Here is a 20,246-nt window from a genome sequence, read left to right on the forward strand (position 1 = left end):
GTTCCATACATACCAACACAATTCTTGCCATCCAGAGTAAGCTCATATCCTTCATTACACAAACATTTGAAAGAACCAATTTCATTGAAACACCGTCCATTTCTGCACACCTGACCAAAGAAGGAACTGCACTCATCAATATCTGTTTAAAAAAAAATTTTAAAAATATCAAAATTAAACCCCAGAAGTGAGAATTGAGTCGCAGCGTAGTATATACAGTATGTTATAAACACACTCAAGTTTCAATACACATTTCTGTGGAAAAGGTAAATTTTGCAGCAACAAGAGAACGCTGACAGCTGGTGGAAAGTAACACTCAGTCAAGCATTAAGGTGTATGCTCCAGTTAAACCACACTTTTTTTATAGGGTATTTTACTTCCCAGGCGTATAGCATTACCTCAGTTACAGCATCTGGAGAGATTCAATTACTGCCAAGTGACTGGATGACACCAAGTCCACCAACAGAGGAGAAAATGTTACACAGAGTGTTCTGCATCTATATGCACTCAAATTTCCCCCTAAAAACATGCCCTGCCAATCTCAGGTTTTGGACTGTGTAATTTGCTTTTCCACAGGATGATTTTCTCCTTCATAAAGTTCTGAAAATGATGTTTTGAAATGCTTATTATTTTGTTGGGTTACTTTGATAATGCAGACTTAAAGGACTACTGCAGAAGGAAAAATATGGGTGAGGAAGAATAAATGAAAAGGAGACTGGATAAGCATCATGGTGTAAGGCAATCTTGTACTTTGCAGCAGAGTCTTCTTACTTTAATATTGTGTTTCCTGGATAAGGAGAGGATTTAAAATGCTTTTTTAAGACTTATTACTCCTGAAGCTGAACGGAACAATTAGACTTCGCTCTGTCTTCCTTCTGTAGCAGAAAGGAGTGTAAAGCCTCCCTCTTTTTTTTTGCTTATGTGCTCTGCACAAGGAAGAGGATCTTGAGGTTTATGAGCCTGTTCCTCAGCCCAGGGAGGTTTTGGCATTAAAGTAGTCCAAACTCATCAGATATTCTGCTGCCCTGTGCTTTAGGGAATGTGAAGTAGCAACGCCTGTGTCAGCTCTGTGTAACTCTGCTCATTTTTGGAGAGCAGATCTGGCAGGTTACAGATCAGCTGTCCTGACTTTCTTACTGCTGGTCTGCTTCCTCTTTCACACCCTGTGCAAGAGTCAAGCAAAATGGAGAAATAAAAGAATGATTTTAAATTCATGAGGCAGCACAGGTGGTGGGATAAAACACACTGCAAGTGCTGCCTGTGGACTGTGCCTGTAGTCAATGATGTGCTGTAAATACCAAGGAAGTCTAAAGGAGGCGATAGATGCATTAAAACGTCAGTGAATTGAAAAGTTGCCCAAGTGGTCCAGAGATATAGGATAATATTATATTTTCTCAAATGCCTGTAATTAAAACCCACTTTTGATTAGTTTAAAACATGACAGCAAGGATTAACCTCTAGGGCTGGTAACAGTAGAAGCTACTGCACTCAACTTTCTTCACACTCTGACATCTCTCTTCTTGTTTAACTACACACCATCCTCCTTGGCATGCCAAGCCACCAGCAATCAAAATAAAAGTTTGGAGTACATCTCTTACCCACACAATCATTATTACGAGTTAATTCAAATCCTGGATAACACAGGCAGTTGTATGATCCAACTGTGTTCTTGCAGGTTCCATTTCCACACGGGTACTGTTCACATTCATCAACATCTGCAAGGAGAGACAAACTGCATGTGAGAACTGCTTTTCCCAGGTATTGCCTGGACACAATTACAATTGTTTTTGCTGAAAATGCAATTCACAGTTCGATTTATATATGTAAGTATATTATGTCAATATTTATATCCAGAATGACAAAGAGTGCTTACAAACTTTTGCAAACATCCATTTTTAAAAGGCATTGAAGTTCAATGCCTCCTGCTGTGTATTACAGTAATTTCTGGAATTTCATGGGGATCTGCAAGCTATTGACATTTTATCCTGATAGTTCTTCAAAATTTTGCATTGTCAAAACAGGTCACTTTCCCAAATATCCTCCTCAGATCATCTGACTAATGTGATCTAGTTTAAATACAAGACTCTAGGAATATATGAATATATACTACAATATGAATAGGTTTTAAGTATCTGTTTAAAGTTGAAATGACCTTTTCATTTTAAAACCCTGTAGAAGTGATTATGAACTAAAAGAACAAGGAAAACACTCTTATTGTTCAATCTTATTTCTTGTATCGTCTCTGTCATGTCATCATTTTCACATGAAATTAGCACAAATTCACATTAAAAGGGGGATTCTGTTTTTTAAATGACACATGAACTCAAGGGATTTAAACAATTGAAAAATGTGTCTTTTTAGCTCCAAGCTCTATCACTCTGTGATACATCCTATAAAATTCTCTGTCAAATAAACCACAAAGATGAATTTTTGGGGAAATGTTTCTTCAGTAAAATGGAGCTATCTCTGAACACACAGCTTTGTTCTGAGTTTTTTTTTCTCAAACTAATTTGTTTTTTGCTCCCTCTGAGGACAACTTCACAGACTTTATTCACAAAAAAACCCAGAAGTGTATGAATCATTTTTTTAATGTCAATATAACCTATTGAAAAAATTAGACTCATTTTCTCCCCCCTACAAAGACCCCACAGCCAAACAAACCACACACAGAAGTATTTTCTCTCCCTACCCATGCACATAGTCTGATCTTGAGATGCCTTGAAGCCATTGTGACATACGCACTGGTAGCTCCCCTGCATGTCCACACACAAACCATGACTGCAAACATTAGGAATTTCCAGACATTCATTGCGATCTATAACAAAAACACAAAACAGATGGTGCACATTATTGACCTCCATTATTTCCTCGTTTTACACAATGATGTTTTTAGAATCTGTTATTATTATTAAAACCAGATTCAATATTATCTATAAGTAAATCTGAATCATAACAAAACTTCATTTTACAGAAAGTGCTTTCCTACACACCTTGAAGTTAAAACTACCGTCAGGATTTGGCTGATACCTAAAGAATGTTCTTTAAAAACATCACCCTGTCTTTTCTTTCCTTTCACTGAGAAATGTGGCTATAAAGCAGAACAGCAGAATGCACAAGGTAACAGAAAATAAAGGATGCTGAGAGAAACACACGCATACCACTGGCGAGGTACAAACAGGAGAGAAAAGCCACGTCATTTCTTACCAACGCAGGCACCATTGGGTGACAGTTTAAAGCCAGCAGCACATTCACAGCGATAGCTACCAGGGCTGTTGATACAGTCAGCATTTCTCTGGCAGAGGTTGTCCCCATTGCTGCACTCGTCAATATCTGAAACACCAAGAGTTCAGTCATCAGAAACCACTCCTGCCTCAGATTTACACTGTGTTTTCTGTATGTGCAGGAGGAAATTTCAGTCCTGCACAAACCACGGACAGCCTGACCTCAGCCTCATGTGCTAGAATGCACACAAAAAGCAAAATCAACACAATTTCAGCCATGCCACCTTTTGGATGAAGGAGCATCCCATGAATCCAACTTACCACATATCGAAGTCACTTAACAATTTTAGACAACTGCCCAAATAAATTTTTGTATTAAAAAAACTGTTCTCTTTGGCTTTGAACTGAAAAAATAAGTGGCACAGTTTGCAACTTTTTAGGCTGCACATGTTAGCACAAAAGCCTCATACAAATGACAGAACTCCTACTGACTTCATGACACACAAAACTTTATTAGCTTCTATGAGTATCTCTGCCTCTAAAACTGTAGCAGGAAGGACACAAGCTGGAAAACAAATTCAGGAAACTTTTCTTTGAGAAGTTATAAGAACAAGATTTAAATTTTCTCCCTAAAATAAAATAAAACAATAGCATTTCACTGATACCTATTTAGAAGATCAACAGAAGACAATTATTTATTAAGTGCATGTGCATCTGTATTAAAGACAAGGACTTAAAACTGATTTATAACCTCAAGCCCTACAAAAGCTCACAGTCTGTTTCTTAGATTTTGAAAATGACATGAATTAAATGTTCCACTTCCCTTTAGGATAAGCTTAAGGGGGCTAAGGAGAAAATAACAATTTCAAATCACCTTCACAGACCAAGAGCAGGTCATTGTAGCTGAATCCAGTAGGACATTCACAGCGGAAGCTGCCAATCTGATTGATGCAAACTCCATTGGCACAGATTCCTGGGATTTCCTTACATTCATCAATGTCTGAAATGGAGAGAAGAGCTACTTTAAGTACAGTTCATCATGTATTTATACACTGCAAGGATTTTCATTTTTGCTGGGTTTAAAACTGATTTCAGACGTGCTTGATCTACAGAAATTACACACAGGTTATAAATTCAAACATATGCCCATTATGACAGAAAATGGCACATGAGGTTCAGGAAGTGATCAAAACAGAGCTGTACTATATATTGGACAAGATGCAAAACTGTTACAAATGTGCAGAGAAGTCCCACAATATTTTTGAAAGCAAAACCTTTTATCTTACTGATTAAAACTCAAAATCATGAACTAGGATGGCAGGCGACCAAAATGCCATAACAAAACGTAGAAATTTAAAAAAACTAAAAACCAACAAACAACAGAAATATTTTACATAAAAATTGGTCTCAATTTATGTTACCACTGTAACTCCAAAATGAAATTTAACATCTTTAGTATACAAAATGTTTATCCTGGTTAACATTATGCAGACACAAAGACGTGCAAAACAATTTTTGGTTAAAATAAGACTGGTGAAACTTACCAACAGCTTTTCCAGTATGGATGTCAAAAGTGAAGCCAGGAATATTCCCACATAGGTTCTTGAACTCAACTAGAGCAGAGAACAATGTATTTTCAGGGAATGTATAAATCTCCCAAGAATTACTTGCAGTCTTCTCACCTACTCAAGAGTTGTTTTAAGCCAAATCCATTCAGGAGACCAACTGCCTTTTCTACAATTTGTATTGAAAATTCAGACTGCCAGTAAACTAATGCAAATTCAAATAGTAATTCATATTTTCCTCAAATCTTTGCAGACTTTGCCATATGAGTAAATGTCTGACTCGAGACAGCAGCCATTCAGTTAGGTTTTGGTTTGGTTTTTTTAATATAACCCCTTAAGTTTTATTCATGTTTTCTAGGCATCTGTAGGGAGAATCTACAGCAGCATTTTCAAATATGAGAAATAAATATAATTTATCAGTACCTAAGCTTCTCTGACATTACTATCTATGTTATTTTCTGTGGAGATTACTGCAGATTAGCTCCACTGAACTACTGAGCAGAATGGACACTGCTTTAAAAAGAGATGCTCTAAAAACGCCGCATTTTTTAATTTGTTCCTTCTATATCCTCTTTTTTCACCTAGATAATGGGAAATGCTTGGTGTGAGGCATAAAATAAATTAGGTCATGGTTTTCTAGGCAAGGTGCTTGAAATTGAGTGGGTTTGCAACATACAGAGAAAAATTTCTTGCATGGATTCTATTAATTTTTGCAGATGAGATGTTAGTGGCAGAACAGTGCTCTCCAGACAAGAAGTTATTACACATTTACAGTAATGATTTTTTTTCTAGGTAAAAATATAAAAAAATGAAGGGACTACAATTGTAAACTGTCAAAATTGTACTATACTACCGGAGGAATTTGTACCTGATTGAGGGGAAAGAAGTAATTCCAGTGTGAAGAACCAGTTTGAATGAACAGTTTGCAAACAATAACCATGCAGCTGCTATTCACCACCTTCTGAGATCGTAACAACACTCAAATTATCCAGAAAAAGGTATTTTTCAATATTCAGTTTCCAAACTACTGCCTAGGAAGCATTTCGAGGTGTGTGGCAGGTATTGGTACATTCAGGGCATTAGGCCACGGTAAAATACGCTTCAAAAAAGTGAGTGAAATTTACAAAAACATTAGGTTGACATAAAATTCAGAGGGTTTCTGGAAGCTGAATATCCGGAGATGTCCATGAGTGCTTGGCCCAGTGCTGGTGCTGCTGAGGACCTACAGGACACCTCTTTATCCAACAGGAGGCAGAGTATGGAGCCTGTCTTTGGTGAGTCTCTAAACCTGAAATCCTGACAAATCATTCTAGCACCAAAAAGAGAAAAACAAGGAGACCCTTCTGTATTCCTGCAACTAATGATCTTTAATGTAGAGCAATGGTAGTTTATGTCTTTAATGGCTGTGGTTTGAGTTTCTTGATCATCTACATTTTAATGGCAGCTCCTCAGCAGCTTATGATTCTGTAAAGTGTAATGACCATTACAAATTGAATGCTTCTTTCACACCAAACATCCTTATTTTTAGCAAAATTAGCTGATCATTGCTCAGAATGGTATTTGGCAAAATATTTTTCCCACATTTAGACATTCTTAGTAATTTCTCTAAGCCAAGGAGGATGTCTGAACATCAGCATTATCTCCTTTCTTCTGTCCTACTGTTTAATGGCTGCTTAATGCTCACCCAGATTATTCTTGCACACAGAGGTGCCTGCCACAGTGCTTTACCATCCAGCAATCTTCTGCTCTTTCATAGATCTATCTTTAATACATGTTAGTAGAATAATTTATTACGCTAATATATTTTATATATTACTAAGTAAAATTTGAGAGTTAGCAACTAGTTCTTTTCTGCAAGGACATTTATGCCATTTACTGCTGTCAGTAAACCTGCCAGTAAATATATCAAACAAAAACAGAGCCTGGTGCTCACTACCCAGTCCTAGTGGGCAGTGATCACCTACTCCCATGATAAAACACATCAGGTCTGGGAGGATGAAGAAAGCCTCCAAGGATTGAAGGCCTTCTTTCATTCTATGTTATGCTACCTCCATGTTTCATGCATTTCACTGAATTCAGTTTTTCACTCTTCTTTTTTTTCCCCAGTTTTTACTGTGCAGAAGAAGAGCATATTAATTAGGTAAGGATTGTATGATAATGCATTTATACACAGTGCCAAAATATCCACACAAAAACATGCCAGAGATTTGCCTTCTGGAAGCTTGGCTTTGCCTGAGTGACTTTAAAAATATTTCAAAACCCCACTTACTTATCACTATTTTTTATCACTACTATTTTTTAGGACAAAAAGATCTGTCACATAACAGGAAAAAAAAATGGAAATCAGCCACTCCTGGAATTATCAAACCATGAAAGAGTTTTGTAAATTCTTGGTTACCTCTTAGCAGTGAAGCAGCTTTCTACATTTCTTTGGGTAAAAAAACAAACAAAGAAAAACTATTATTTCTGTTTAAAGTCTGTATGCTAACGGTTATGACCTGTACAACTTGTAAATCCAAACAAAACAGTCTTTACTACTTAAAGTCATCAAACAGAGACTGATTGCAAAGCATAAATATAGAAGGAAGAAAGAGCTCTGGTCACCAAGGAAAAAAAAAATGCAAATGTATTGGCCTGTGAAGTTCACTTACAATCCTCATTAGAGCAGAACAATGCTCTTAATGAGCTTCTGGGCTCAGTCTGGTGGTGTGGTTAAGGTCAGTGTCTCCCAAGCCCTGTCTGTGATGTGTAGTCCCCACCCAGATAACAGAACGTAAGTGCAGCTGTTCAACCATTTACACTTGGAAGTTGTGTTTGATCCCTCACACAATCCCTTTTCATGGTGAAAAAGGTCTAAGCATGCCTGCAAACACAGTGAAGTCATTTAGAAGAGCTAACAAGGCAAGACTGAGATATTTCAGGATATATTTAAACCCCATAACTGCTTGGACAATACCAAGCAGTTTTGGTTTTAACAAATCTCTAAAAGCTGCAGAAGTTTTTGAGAATGTCAGTGCCACCAATTTAAAAAATTAATTATTTCTTCTAGACAAGAACATTAATTACATGAATCCCTGCGAGCAGTTTGCTGTATTTTTCTCATCATGTTGTCACCATGATGACAATTTTATGACATTTAGGTAAATTACTATGAGAAAGAATTTCATGAGCTCTCTGTGGTAGCAAACATGTATTTCCTCTCTCAACATTGTTCTATCTCCCATTTCCGACTGCTAGGAGCATTCCTTCATCCTCCCATTTGAGAAGGAGAATGAGAAGGAGCAGGCTGGTTTCTATTCCTTTCGGTCCCATTTTCCTCCTCTTTACTGTGAGGTAAAAATATTTCTTATATTTCCTGTTGTTTACCTCATGTCACCAGGATAAACTACTTGGAATGGATGTAATACAATCACAAATGATTTTAAAATCACAGCACCAGAGGCATAGTTTTAGTGACACTAAACCAGTAAACTTGGGGCAAGTGAATTAAATAATAAATTGTGTTTGTACAAAACACCTGAGTTTTTTAGTTTTATCTAGGCATCTTTGCTCTTTTTTTCAAATGTAAAGAATCTTTCAATGAATATCAGGTTTCCTTCCAAGTTGGTGATTCTTTCACCAATGATTTTTCTGGTTTGAGCTTTCAAGGGTATTTTATTCCAGGAAATTAATTCCATAAAGACTGACTGAAAATGAACTGTCCTTTATTATTTTCACCTCCATTTACAGAAGAGAATTTTTTACTTCCCATTGCAATGCCCTCCTTACTGGGCTTTTGCAAGTTCAGTCACCTTCAATAGAGGTAATGTGAAAGCAACCACGCTTTCACATGCAGACCATGCTCAGATGTGAGACAGAGCTGAAAAATCTAGAAAGGCTTCCTACAGTCAGTAATGAAACCCAGTCTGGATGTTCTGACAGACTAGGACTATCAGGATAAATGTGTCTCCAACTACCAAGAACTAAATTACACTCTCCTAAATTAATTATCCTGAAAGACAGACTAGACAGGAGGGTATCTCTGGTCAGCCAGCATCTTCAACACCAGTACTATTGCTCAAACTTCTTTCGGGATGAAATGTTAACTTTAGTTACTAGTCAAAGCAGCAGATTAGGAAAGGAAGTAACAAAATGGGACCACAGAAGGCTTTACCCATTCCTGGAGTTGGACACGGCTCACAAGGTTTGTTCCAGGCTTTCCCAATATTGTATGTGCAGCAGCACATCCTTTTGGTCACATTGAAGGGCAGTTCATTCTCACAGGAGGTTCCATTATAGCTTCTGTAGCAAAAGCTTTTCCTCATGTCTGGATGTGAGAAAAGAACCACTTATGAAGTAACCAACACTACCAACATTATGATAATTATGATATTATGTAAATACCAACCCCCTACCAACCCAGACAATGATTAATTAACTCTGTTTTCTGAATGCAACATAAACACAGGTATTTAAAAATAATTTAAGGATTGATTACAGTCTTTGTTTCAGACTTATGTGACATATTTTCTGTTTTCCTTTAAAGACGCATGGGGGGAAAAGGCAAACTCCTAAAAAATCATAAACACAGTGTAGATACTTATGAGAGCCATTTGCATGGTAAGCCCCACCGTTTGGAAAGGACCAGTGAAAATAAACCAGTGAACAGTGAGCCCTGTTAGGGAGTAAGAGCCCTTGAATGCTGCATGCCAATCATTGGGCTCTCTTTCCTGACAACATGACACAACTGGGAGCTAAAAATAGTCAAAATAAATACAAAGCACAGGGTCTGGCCCTCAGACAGTCTGATATTCATGCAATTGTAGCAAAGATGAAATTTTGCATACCCATGCAGTTGTGTCCTCCGTTCACCTGCATATATTCAGGTGGGCAAATGCAGGTGTAGTTCCCCAAGGTGTTGTAGCAGGTGCCAGGACCACAGACACCAGGGTGTGCAACACACTCATCAATATCTAGAGACCAAGAAAAAACCATTACAATTAACAAGGGAGAAGAGGTCCACGTCCAAGCAAATGTTTCAGAGAAATACAACCATAATAAACCACACTAAGGTACCAAAATACTTCATTTAAAGACTAGCTTGGAAAACACAGCTCTGATTTTAACTTCTAAGTCTAGCCTTAGTTCTTTTAACTGCAAGACAATACACACCAAAAAATCTCGAAGTTCTTGAACTTGCCACTGAAATAGGAGCAATTCAACTTCACAGAAGATATTCACACCTTCTTCTCATGGCAGGGTTAGTCACTTTTTAGTTTTTGGGTCAATTTACAATTTTGATTCTAACAGTTGTGAAAAATCTCAAACACAAAAGGAAAACCAATATGAACTTTACTTCAAACACTGAATAAATTCAGCTGCTACTCTCACACTCAACATGCAGGGAGCATAGTAAAACTTGCAGGGGATACAAGGTGTTGAAGACAGAAATTATTAATAATCCCTTAGTTAACTGAATACACACAGCTGAGGTCTAACATGTAGAAAAACATTATTATATCCCAGTGTTGCCTTTCAAGCTTTGTGCTAATCATATCACTGGTGCCAGAGATAATGATTTCAGGGAAAACTCTAGGTAAGGGTGGGGTGCCCACTTATGGATTTAAGGCTAAGAATTAATGGTTTTCATAATAACTGCACTGTAACAGAGAAGGAGGCTTCAAGGGACTCAACCTTCACAGATTCTTGTCTCTTCACTGAGGTAGTAGCCTTTTGGGCATTCACACTGGAAGCTGCCAAAAGTGTTGATGCAATTTCCACCTTGGCAGAGACCTGGCAGCTCCTGACATTCATCAATGTCTGAAAACAGAGGAAAGGAAACGAAAAAAACAAGTCACCATATTTTCATTCCAGAATGAAAACAAAGCAGAGAATTTAAGTACTACCCTGAAATTTTGCCAGCTAGTAGCTTTGAACTGTCATGTGTGCTTTTTTGAGGTTTTTTTGCTTCTAAATTGCTCTCCAGGAATGCGTGGATAAGATGCTCATTCTCTTCCATTCAAACACCCCCTAAGGAGCAGTTTCAGCTTGTTAAGCCCATCTTCCATTCCTGTTTACAGGAATTTGGCATCTAATTCCTCATCTCTGCCCATTTATTGGAACCAGAGCTGCTTTATCTGATGAATAATTCCTGACACTTGCATCTTCTGCTGATGAGCTATAATTTTCATAAATAGCTTATAATTTTGAAATCCAGTATAAGTAAGGAAGCACACAAAAGGTATGTACGAGATTGTTTTCCTACTGAAAGGGTGCTGGACTTCTTCAATATTCTTTTGCTGTGTGCCTTTTCATGTTGTTTTCCAATTCACATTAACAGTGGTTTTTGCTTTGCACTAACTATAATGATTTCCGAGAAATGCAGTTCCTCTTCAAAGATGACCCTTTTATTATTATTATTATTACCAGCCATCACAGTCATTTATGAGAAACTCACCTTCTAAAATAATAGTGATGGGATTTGGTCTGAATCCTTCTCCTCCTGGACAGAGAGTGTTGTATTCAGCTAAAGTAAAGTTAACAAGAGACACCCTATCAGTCTCATAAAAATAAAATTATGACAACAGAATCATAAAATGTCACTGGTGTTTTAAATAAGTGTTCTTCCCTACAGTCATTTGGCCTCTGCTTTTTTGACTATTCACACTAAATAAATCAAGTACATTAGATTAACAGAAAAACAATGTAAGATCAGGAGTTCTGCTTTCTTTTATTACCATCATCTCAGATACTCTGAAGGCAGGAACAATAGTGATTTTTCCATACTGTGTCCTTACAGAGGCCTATATTTTCTGTTTTGATTAGTTCTTTAATATGTCAGTATGCCACTGATAAAGATGTTAAACTTGGAATTCCCACTATTATGAGGCTGTAAAGAACAACACACTTGACATTTGTGTTGCATTATTCATTAAAGAACTTCAAAGCTCTACAAAGCTGGTAACTGTCATTAGGTAACAGTTCTGAAAGTACGCAGGAGTGACTTAGACACAAATACACAACAGTTATCAGTGCTCTTCTTTGGAGAATAATGAAGCTCTCCAAATTAAAGCCATGATTTGCGTTCTAAGCATAATTAATTTATTTCCCTACCAGCCTGGAGCTGCTGAGCAAAAATGCCCAGCAGATGTATGCATTCTATTCCATTCTCATCTGAAAATTTCTTAATTTTTTTTTTTTTTTTTTTTAATGGGAGAACAGTAAGAGCAAAATGAAGCACCCAAAACTACCTAAAGTATCACCTGGTGCAGTGGCAAGTGCCTTCTAAAGTTAGCACTGATTTACTACTGTGAGAACCAAGTCTGTCACAGAAGACTAAAGGTCAGGCCTGTGATGCTCAGCTCCACACCTCTGCACCTCTGTCCCTCCAACAGTGGCAGGGAAATTGTCCTGCATGACAAAAGTACAACAATACAGTAAAAGTCTATAAATACTTTTTCCATCCCTTCCAAAGTAAGACAGCACCACAAGAACACGAGAACATTTCCTTACTGCTGTTTACAGGGGGACAGGTCTCACAGGGGTTCCCCCAGGCCTTTCCCAACGAGCAGCAGCATGAGGAACGACTGACTCCAACCCCAATCTCAGTGTTGCAGGACAGGCCCCCATCCCCTCTCGGTCCATACTTCAGGTAGCAACTGCCCACACGGTTATCTATGTAAAAAGCACATGTGATTACAGCTGCACACAATCATCCAGGGAAAGAACAGCAGGTAATTCCTTACCTAGGAGGAGGAATTCAGTAAAATTGTGCTCTCAAAGTCATTGGCACTTCAAGAACATTAATAGCTACTGATGTCGAGAGAGACAACACTAAAAACTATATAAAAGGAGATGCAGCATTGTGGAACTATTATTTCTATCCTTATTTGCATAAAAGCAGTGACTTCTAAAGTGATACTTCAGGAAGCTTTTACTTACCCACACAACCCACTCCAGTAGGATTAAGCTGGAAGTCTGGAGGACAATTGCACTCGTATCTTCCAGGAGTGTTTACACAAAGACCATTAACACAATTAATGGGATCGGCACATTCATCGATATCTAAAATAGGGAAGCTACATGCATAAATCTGCGCACTGGAAAAACAACAATTTTACTTTCTAAGACAACAGAGCAAGAAAATTTCAAATGCAAGTGAATTTTAGTTGAAACTGAAGTTTTACAAATAATTCACCAAAGAGCTAAGAATAAACTTTGTCCATCTGCATATGTAAGAAGCCACCCTTTTATCTGACATTTTTCTGAAAAGCAATGATTTACCTGTGCAGTTTCCCCCAGTTCTATCTAGTTCATAGCCATCATCACAGATACAGCGAAACATTCCTGGGAGATTATTGCAGGTGCCAAACACACAAATATTCTGGAAGGAGCATTCATCGGTGTCTGAAGAAATATATTAAGAAGAGAAAGTTAAAAAGCATTACTATATTATTATTAATGCTATTATTATTGCTGTTATTATCATTACGTGTCATACTGCTAAAAGCAAAAGGAGACACATGCAATATATTTTAAAAACTAACATTTCTGAGGACATGTAGAATACTACACAGACTTTTTATTTGTGAATTTGTATTTGTAAAGAAAGTGTAATACAAAGAAAGAGAGGGTGTAGGCATCAACAGTCACATCTCCTTGGAGGAAGAATACAGGAAAAATAGGAATACAGGAAGTAAGAATTATCTGTGATTTTCTCAAGCCCATATTAAAATAATTATGTAGTAACTACAGACAGATGAGCTAAAATGCCTACATGCTCATCTAAATTGAAGATGAAATCAAGTTGAAAGACACTGACAGAAAATTGGATGATTTTGTCAGCTATGGTGTAGAAAAGTGTTGAACACTGACAGCACAGACTGCAAAGCTATGGTTTTAGGCACAAACTGTAAAAGACTTCTGAGCTGAAGTTAAGTAGGATAAGAGTGGAAAAAAATCCCTCCATGTACTATCAGACAGCAAGACTTTTTACGTTGCCAGAATAAAGCAGCTGTGGAAAAGGCAAATGCAATTCTGGCATGTACCAGTGAATTATTTTTAGCAGAGACAGGGAAGTGGAAAGCATTAATATCATTTTACAAAGCACAGCCAAATTTTAATTTGAAATTCTGAGTACAGTGCTCTACTGATGAACTAATTTTGCACAAGATGTGCAAGAGTGGTATTAAAATTATTACAGCAATAAAATATCTACTTTCAACCTGGCCGGATTGTCTCAACCAGAGGTTGAGAACATATGAGAAAGGTTAACTTCTGAGGGCAATTTGAGAGACACATTTTTTTTATGGAAAACGAATGCTTAACATCCAAAAGTCCTGAGTCAATTTAATCTGGGAATTAAAATTTATAAATACCCTGGAGTACAGCCATGGAATGACCTCCAAATTGGGTCATTGAGAAGCTAAGGTTCTGACATCTCAATGGACTTCTGAGGAAAGTGGATTAATGATTTGTATTACAATTAATGCACTTTAATGCACAATTAAATCAAGACTTTGGATTTTGCCCCTTGATTGTAGAAATCAGACAAGGACTCCCCCTGTCATAGGACAAATAATATATCAACTTCAAAATGAAAGAAAGAAAGGATAACTTCTTTTAAGTATTCAGCACCCAGATATTCTAGTTCTCCAACAGCACAGTTTAATCAATGGAATTCTTTCAGATCTCTGCTGGAATCACAGTAATATATCAAGCATTTCTCCAAAATCTTTCAACTATTGGTAACACACTGACCCAAAAATTAGAATTACATTGTTTTTCAGAACATTGGTTGGCTGGAATAGATTGGACCTATTAGAGGATTTTTTTCGAGACCATTGGCATCACTGTAATACAACTGAGCTGCACCAAGAAATTCAGTAAAGATGACTGACAGTAGCTGGTAATGATTAACAAATCTGACTACACAGTGGCACAGGTAATTCCTCAGAAGCACCTGAATTGTTCTGAAGTCTGATTCATACATGTACACCTGAATGTTAGAACATGCCATGCTCTGGACTGAATATTACAGATTACATTTTGAAACTCGTTTTTCATATCTCACCAAGAATTTTAATTTTGTAAGATGTTACGTGGTTTCCACCATCAAATTTGAAGTAAGTTTAAAAGTTTTGGGGATCCAGCTAAAATGTTTTTATCTACTGTACAGTCATATCAAACAACAAAAACAAAAACTATAAGAACACAATGGGGAATAGAAGCTGAACTGGACCAGAAAGATAACACAGGATTTTCTACACACTATCCAACAGTGAAAAAAAGGAATTTAAAAAAAAAAAGCAAAATTGCTGAGGCAAACCTCTACTCTGTGATTTATGGATGAAGGCCAGGAAAACTTCATAAAAAGATGAAAGCAACCTTCAACATAATTCACATTGAAGAAATTTCTTATATGTGAAACATGTGGTGATTTCTCTGCTTCCAGCTTGAGGTTCTGTTCCTTGTTCTTTGCTTCAGAGCAGCCAACCCTAACTCAGAGAACAAAACTGAGGGAGCAGCAGCTCACCTTGGCAGGACTTGCTGTCAGAGGCAGGAGCGAACCCCATCTCACACTCACAGCGAAAGGCACCGGGGGCATTCAGGCACTGCCCATTTTCACACAGGTTGACATTCTCTGCACATTCATCAACATCTGTGGAAGACAGGAAAACCACTCTGAAACTGCAGGTTTCACTAGCAAAAGCACATAAAGATATCCTGATGTTCAAAGAAATAGTGCTGTTGAGCACTGAAGTTATAAAACAAAACATACACTGAAGTAAATTGAAAGAATGCAGAAAACCAAACACAATTTCCAAAATTATTCTTTTCACCTTGCCACGATTCCTTACTCCTTGTTTTTCATTAACAGATGATATATTTTTATAATTATGCAAGATTTAAGATTCAATACTACTAACCTTGACAAATAAGTTAAATACCTTGCTTAAAAAGACAAAACTTTGCCTCCTGGTATATATTGCTATGCTATTTTGACATAAAAAACATACAAAAGGCAAATTTTCCTAAGTGAATCATACACAGAAAATTATTATCATATTCATTTTAGAAAATAGTCTTTGAGGATGATGAACATTACAAGTACTGCTTGCACAGTAGGAATTCTTGTAGTACTCTCCAAAAGAGCTATAAAGAAAGAGAATGACAGACGGCATTCATCATTGCAGTCATCATAAGAAGTCATAATTTCGTCAGGTATGCTTATGACTGTCCAAAGAAATTTTTATGTGCCTTCTTCTTTTTATTAGTCCATACTTAGTACAATATAGGGATAAAACTTTGTGCTCATGAACCAAAAACTTGAAATACACAAACAAGTCATATTTGAAGGTCCTTATTGCCAAATAAAAAACTTTACACTGCTAATCAGAAAACCTTCTCTCTAAGATGTAAATTAATTTTTATTTATAATTAGCTAGCTAGCCAATTATGAATGCACTCACAGTAGTTTTCTAAGTATTTTACTATCGTTAGGATGCATTCCTTCAAACCTTTAAATATGCTGACTAAATACAAGATGTGAAAAGTCAACAACAGAGAAAATGTTGCATCTCCACTCTGTGGAGATAAAGACCAGAGCAGCCCAAGACATAGTATTATAATTAATATTTAATATTAAATCTTTACACTTTATATAATAAGTGCCAGTTTATGTTGAGTCACTCACTGTGTGAATAACAGTGTCCATTCTTAAGAGTGACCACTCACCTACAAATTTAAACACAGATATCACAGCAGTGGTTTTTAACTGCAGGTTTGTTTTTCTTTTTAAGAAGTCCTGTGTTAATGATCACATCCTGTTCTACTAATAGACTGAGGGGAAAATAGATGATGACAGAGAGAGGAAGTATAACAGAGCTGGTATTCAGTATTCTTGATTAGAGGGGCTGCTTAAAGCAGGACATTCATGTTCAAAATAAATGCCATGAAGATGAGGAGGAGGAAGAAGCAGCAGACAGGAACTTCACCCAACAAATGGACCCAGTGGGTCCAACTGGCACACAAGTCAAAAGAATAATCAGGTTCCTTTGTCAGCATTTCTTATGCAGACAGGAAGAATCTTGATCTTTAATGACACTTTCACATTTTTATTGTCTCGCACTTTGGGCTTAGGTCTAATTCACAAAGGTTCCGTACAGGAGAAGAACAACCTGGGACAAGTCAGGTTCCACAAAACTCCTTACCAGAGCAGGTAAAGCCATCTCCAGTGAATCCCTCTGCACAGGCACAGTGGTAGGAGCCCGGGCTGTTCACACACTGAGCGTTGGCGCTGCACCGCTGGGTCCCATTAGAGCACTCATCAAGATCTGCACATCGGGGTCAGAAAGTGCAGGCAGCAGCACAGCAATTAGTACACCTGGCTGGCAATTAACTGCCAAGCTAATCAGCACAACTGCAAACATGGTTTATGTCTCCATAAAGACACAAATTTGTTGCTAGATGATACAGGGTTAATCTATAGTGACTCCATTTTAATACTTCTTCCTTTGAATTGAAACGCATGGGACTGGGCAAAATATTTCTGAGCAACAGATGGAATTCAACTGACTTGTTATTTGGATGTTAATATCCTGTTAAAGAGCTTGAATTCAAAAATAGCTACAATAAAATTGGAACCAAAGAAACCAGTGAGGTAAAAACCTGTCACTTATTTACAAAGTCTCCTCAAATAGTAGAAGAAAGTGAAAACAATGCAACTGCATGAGAGTTGATGCCAGCTATTCACTTGAATGTCAATGTGGGCAAAAAATAATAAAAAAAGAAAAATAAAAAAGGAAGAAAAATAAAAAAAAATGAAGAAGAAACAAGAAATCTCATACTACAGTGATTTTCTTTAGCACATTACATCAACAAAGCCTAATCGTTAAATGATGCTCCTCTTCCATAAATCCCAAAATGTTCTGAAAACAAAAAAGCAAGTATTACAATCTTTCACTCACCAAAGTAAAGCATGAAGGCAAGGGGACATATGCAACTCTAGCAGCCCAGCAAAAGCAGTTACATGTTTCCCACTCCTCCAATCCAACCTGCTTTATATCAGGGGTCTATAAACTAGATATACTACAGGACATCTACTAAAAAATGTCTGAAGTTATGGAAATATCTTACTGACAGTAAATCATAAAACACAATCAATTTTTTTTTTTTTGCACATTCTAGTAGCAGTTGTATTTCGACTTTGTAAAATATGCAGTTAATTCATTAAATGTTATACAGTCAAGTTTCTGAGATAGAAAAGAGATTTTTTTTCTTCAAAATACAAACCTGTGGAACATAAGAATCTTTCATACCCATCTAACCACAGGGTACAGCAGACAAAAGAATAATTCTTTGTTTCTAATGGACTAATCACACAGTCACATTACATGCTTTCAGAAAAGAAAAAGGTGGGAGGGGAGAGAGAAAAAAGCTTTATTTTCCATATACTTACCAATACACTTAATGCCATTTCCAGCCCAACCTTCTCTGCAACTGCATTTAAAACTTCCTGGCACATTGACACATGAGGCATGCATGTCACAGTTGTGAGCTCCAGTTTCACACTCATTCACATCTGCAAGCACAAAACAGACTATCAGTATTTACATCTGAATATTAAAAATTCTGTTCCTTTCACATATTTCCACTGTGAAGGTTTGCAGTCCTTTAAAAAACTAATGTTTAAAAGCACAGAATAATTCAAGCAAGTTATTTTGTATTCTGTATTACTAAAAAGGAGTGAAAACTGCATTTTATTTTTGCTCTTTGTTTGTAAACATGACAGTCTGCTTTCCTGCAAGTGGTTTTCAGCTTGCAATTAACTATATTTTTCCAGAAATACGAAATATGCTGATCTTTTTATGTCTAAAACTGGGATGAGGTCTTTGGGTGCACAGGCACCTTCTAGTTATGAAAAAAATTGTATGTGCAGGGTTATAGTAGTTATAGAACAAATTCCTAAACACCAAATTGTAGGAGAAATTCTGTCAATGTTCCCACAAGACTAATTCTGGATGAGGCTAGATTCTTGAGAGCAGTGAACCCACCTTGCAGAAGACAAAGTACTGCTTAACTATCACAGGAACTTGTAGAGTGACTATGAGTGACTACAGATCTTTAAAAATTGTTGGCACAGGTTGTTCACTTTTTTTGTTTACTTTTTTTCCCTCTTGTTCTTTCCTTAGACCTCATGGTCATTTCCTGCAGCTTGAGTCGAGAGGTGAGTTCATCCTCCAGGTACATATGACAAATGAGCACTGATAAAATACTTCCAACACAACTGCAGCCCTGCCTCCCCAAGCCACGTTCTGTAACACGGGTGTTCACACAACCTGTACTGATAAAACCTTTAACATCAGTTATGTAAGGGGCCTTCAGAATTGATACTGGTGAAGGAACAGTCCATTTAAAAGTCTGGCATGTGCTAGCATATGTGAAACACTCATATATATATATAAATATATACAGACACCAATCTCTCTCTTGTGTGTGAACACTTGTGTATTTTTTTTACCTGGAAGCCAACCAATATATGTGACACACTCACTGGAAATCTGCTTTACCTGTGCACCCTGTGGTTCCTTTCTTGACTGAATACCCGACTTGACAGTGACAAATGAAGGAGCCCTTGGTGTTTTCACACTCCCCAAACATGCAGATGTTGGAATTCAAATCACATTCATTCACATCTATAGGTGAATATGAATTAATTATTAGTTGGACATTTCTGTCATTTTGGAACACTTTATTTCAGGTGAAAATATCTACTACATGAGGCATTTATTTTTCTTCATCATAATATATTTCAGCTGTTCCACTCTGCAAATTCCCTAAAACAAGTAAGGATAAATGCAGTCCAAATACCACTATTTTGTGTTAAAACAAATATTAGTTGTTTTCACATTTTTTTGAATGCTATTTAAGGGACTATGAAGTAAATTTTTTCTTGCAAGGATCACTTAAAATAATTTCCTTAAAACATATTTTTGATCATAACAATTTTCCTCCAAAGAACAATTTTTGAAGTGCCCCTTTCTGGACCCCTCAACTAATCCTTTCTCAATACATGTGTTCCATTATAGTAAAATCACCCCGAATATTTTTTTAACTGTGTGATCTGGTTCATTTTTAAGGACTTACCAACAAGGCATACAGGTTATTTCTTTTTATAACGTACATAATTTCAATACCCACTTTCAAGGACTCAGCAGAAAGAACATCTTGAAACACAAGCTGCCCGATTTTTAGACTTGCACCAAGTTTGTTGCACATGGCTACTCACCAACACAAGTCTTCATGTCTATAGAAACCATAAATCCATCGTAACAGAGACAGCGATATTCCCCTGGGATATTCGTACACTGCCCACCATCACAGATATCTGGATTGTTTTCACATTCATCAATATCTGAGGGGAAAAAAAACCCAAACAGATAATTCTGTCACTCTGGCACAGATGAGCTAGCACACCACA

At 37.0% G+C, this 20,246-nt stretch overlaps 1 protein-coding gene across 2 annotated transcripts in view; it reads right to left on the minus strand.

Moving 5' to 3' along the window:
- FBN2 (fibrillin 2) overlaps window positions 1–20,246 on the minus strand; it is a 118,415-nt gene that overhangs the window by 20,615 nt on the left and 77,554 nt on the right. For both annotated transcript variants that reach the window (XM_048292563.1, XM_048292562.1), the window contains 18 exons: window positions 20,055–20,180; window positions 19,336–19,461; window positions 18,225–18,347; window positions 16,978–17,100; window positions 15,300–15,425; window positions 13,049–13,171; window positions 12,707–12,829; window positions 12,278–12,439; window positions 11,223–11,291; window positions 10,460–10,585; window positions 9,613–9,738; window positions 8,940–9,092; window positions 4,766–4,834; window positions 4,096–4,221; window positions 3,205–3,330; window positions 2,690–2,815; window positions 1,599–1,715; window positions 14–142 (listed from right to left, as the gene is read on the minus strand). In XM_048292563.1, the coding sequence (XP_048148520.1) occupies window positions 14–142; window positions 1,599–1,715; window positions 2,690–2,815; window positions 3,205–3,330; window positions 4,096–4,221; window positions 4,766–4,834; window positions 8,940–9,092; window positions 9,613–9,738; window positions 10,460–10,585; window positions 11,223–11,291; window positions 12,278–12,439; window positions 12,707–12,829; window positions 13,049–13,171; window positions 15,300–15,425; window positions 16,978–17,100; window positions 18,225–18,347; window positions 19,336–19,461; window positions 20,055–20,180 (2,199 nt within the window). The remainder of the gene's footprint in view (window positions 1–13; window positions 143–1,598; window positions 1,716–2,689; window positions 2,816–3,204; window positions 3,331–4,095; window positions 4,222–4,765; window positions 4,835–8,939; window positions 9,093–9,612; window positions 9,739–10,459; window positions 10,586–11,222; window positions 11,292–12,277; window positions 12,440–12,706; window positions 12,830–13,048; window positions 13,172–15,299; window positions 15,426–16,977; window positions 17,101–18,224; window positions 18,348–19,335; window positions 19,462–20,054; window positions 20,181–20,246) is intronic.

This window comes from Corvus hawaiiensis, chromosome Z (genome assembly GCF_020740725.1).
Source record: "Corvus hawaiiensis isolate bCorHaw1 chromosome Z, bCorHaw1.pri.cur, whole genome shotgun sequence".
NCBI classification, from domain to species: Eukaryota; Metazoa; Chordata; class Aves; order Passeriformes; family Corvidae; genus Corvus; species Corvus hawaiiensis.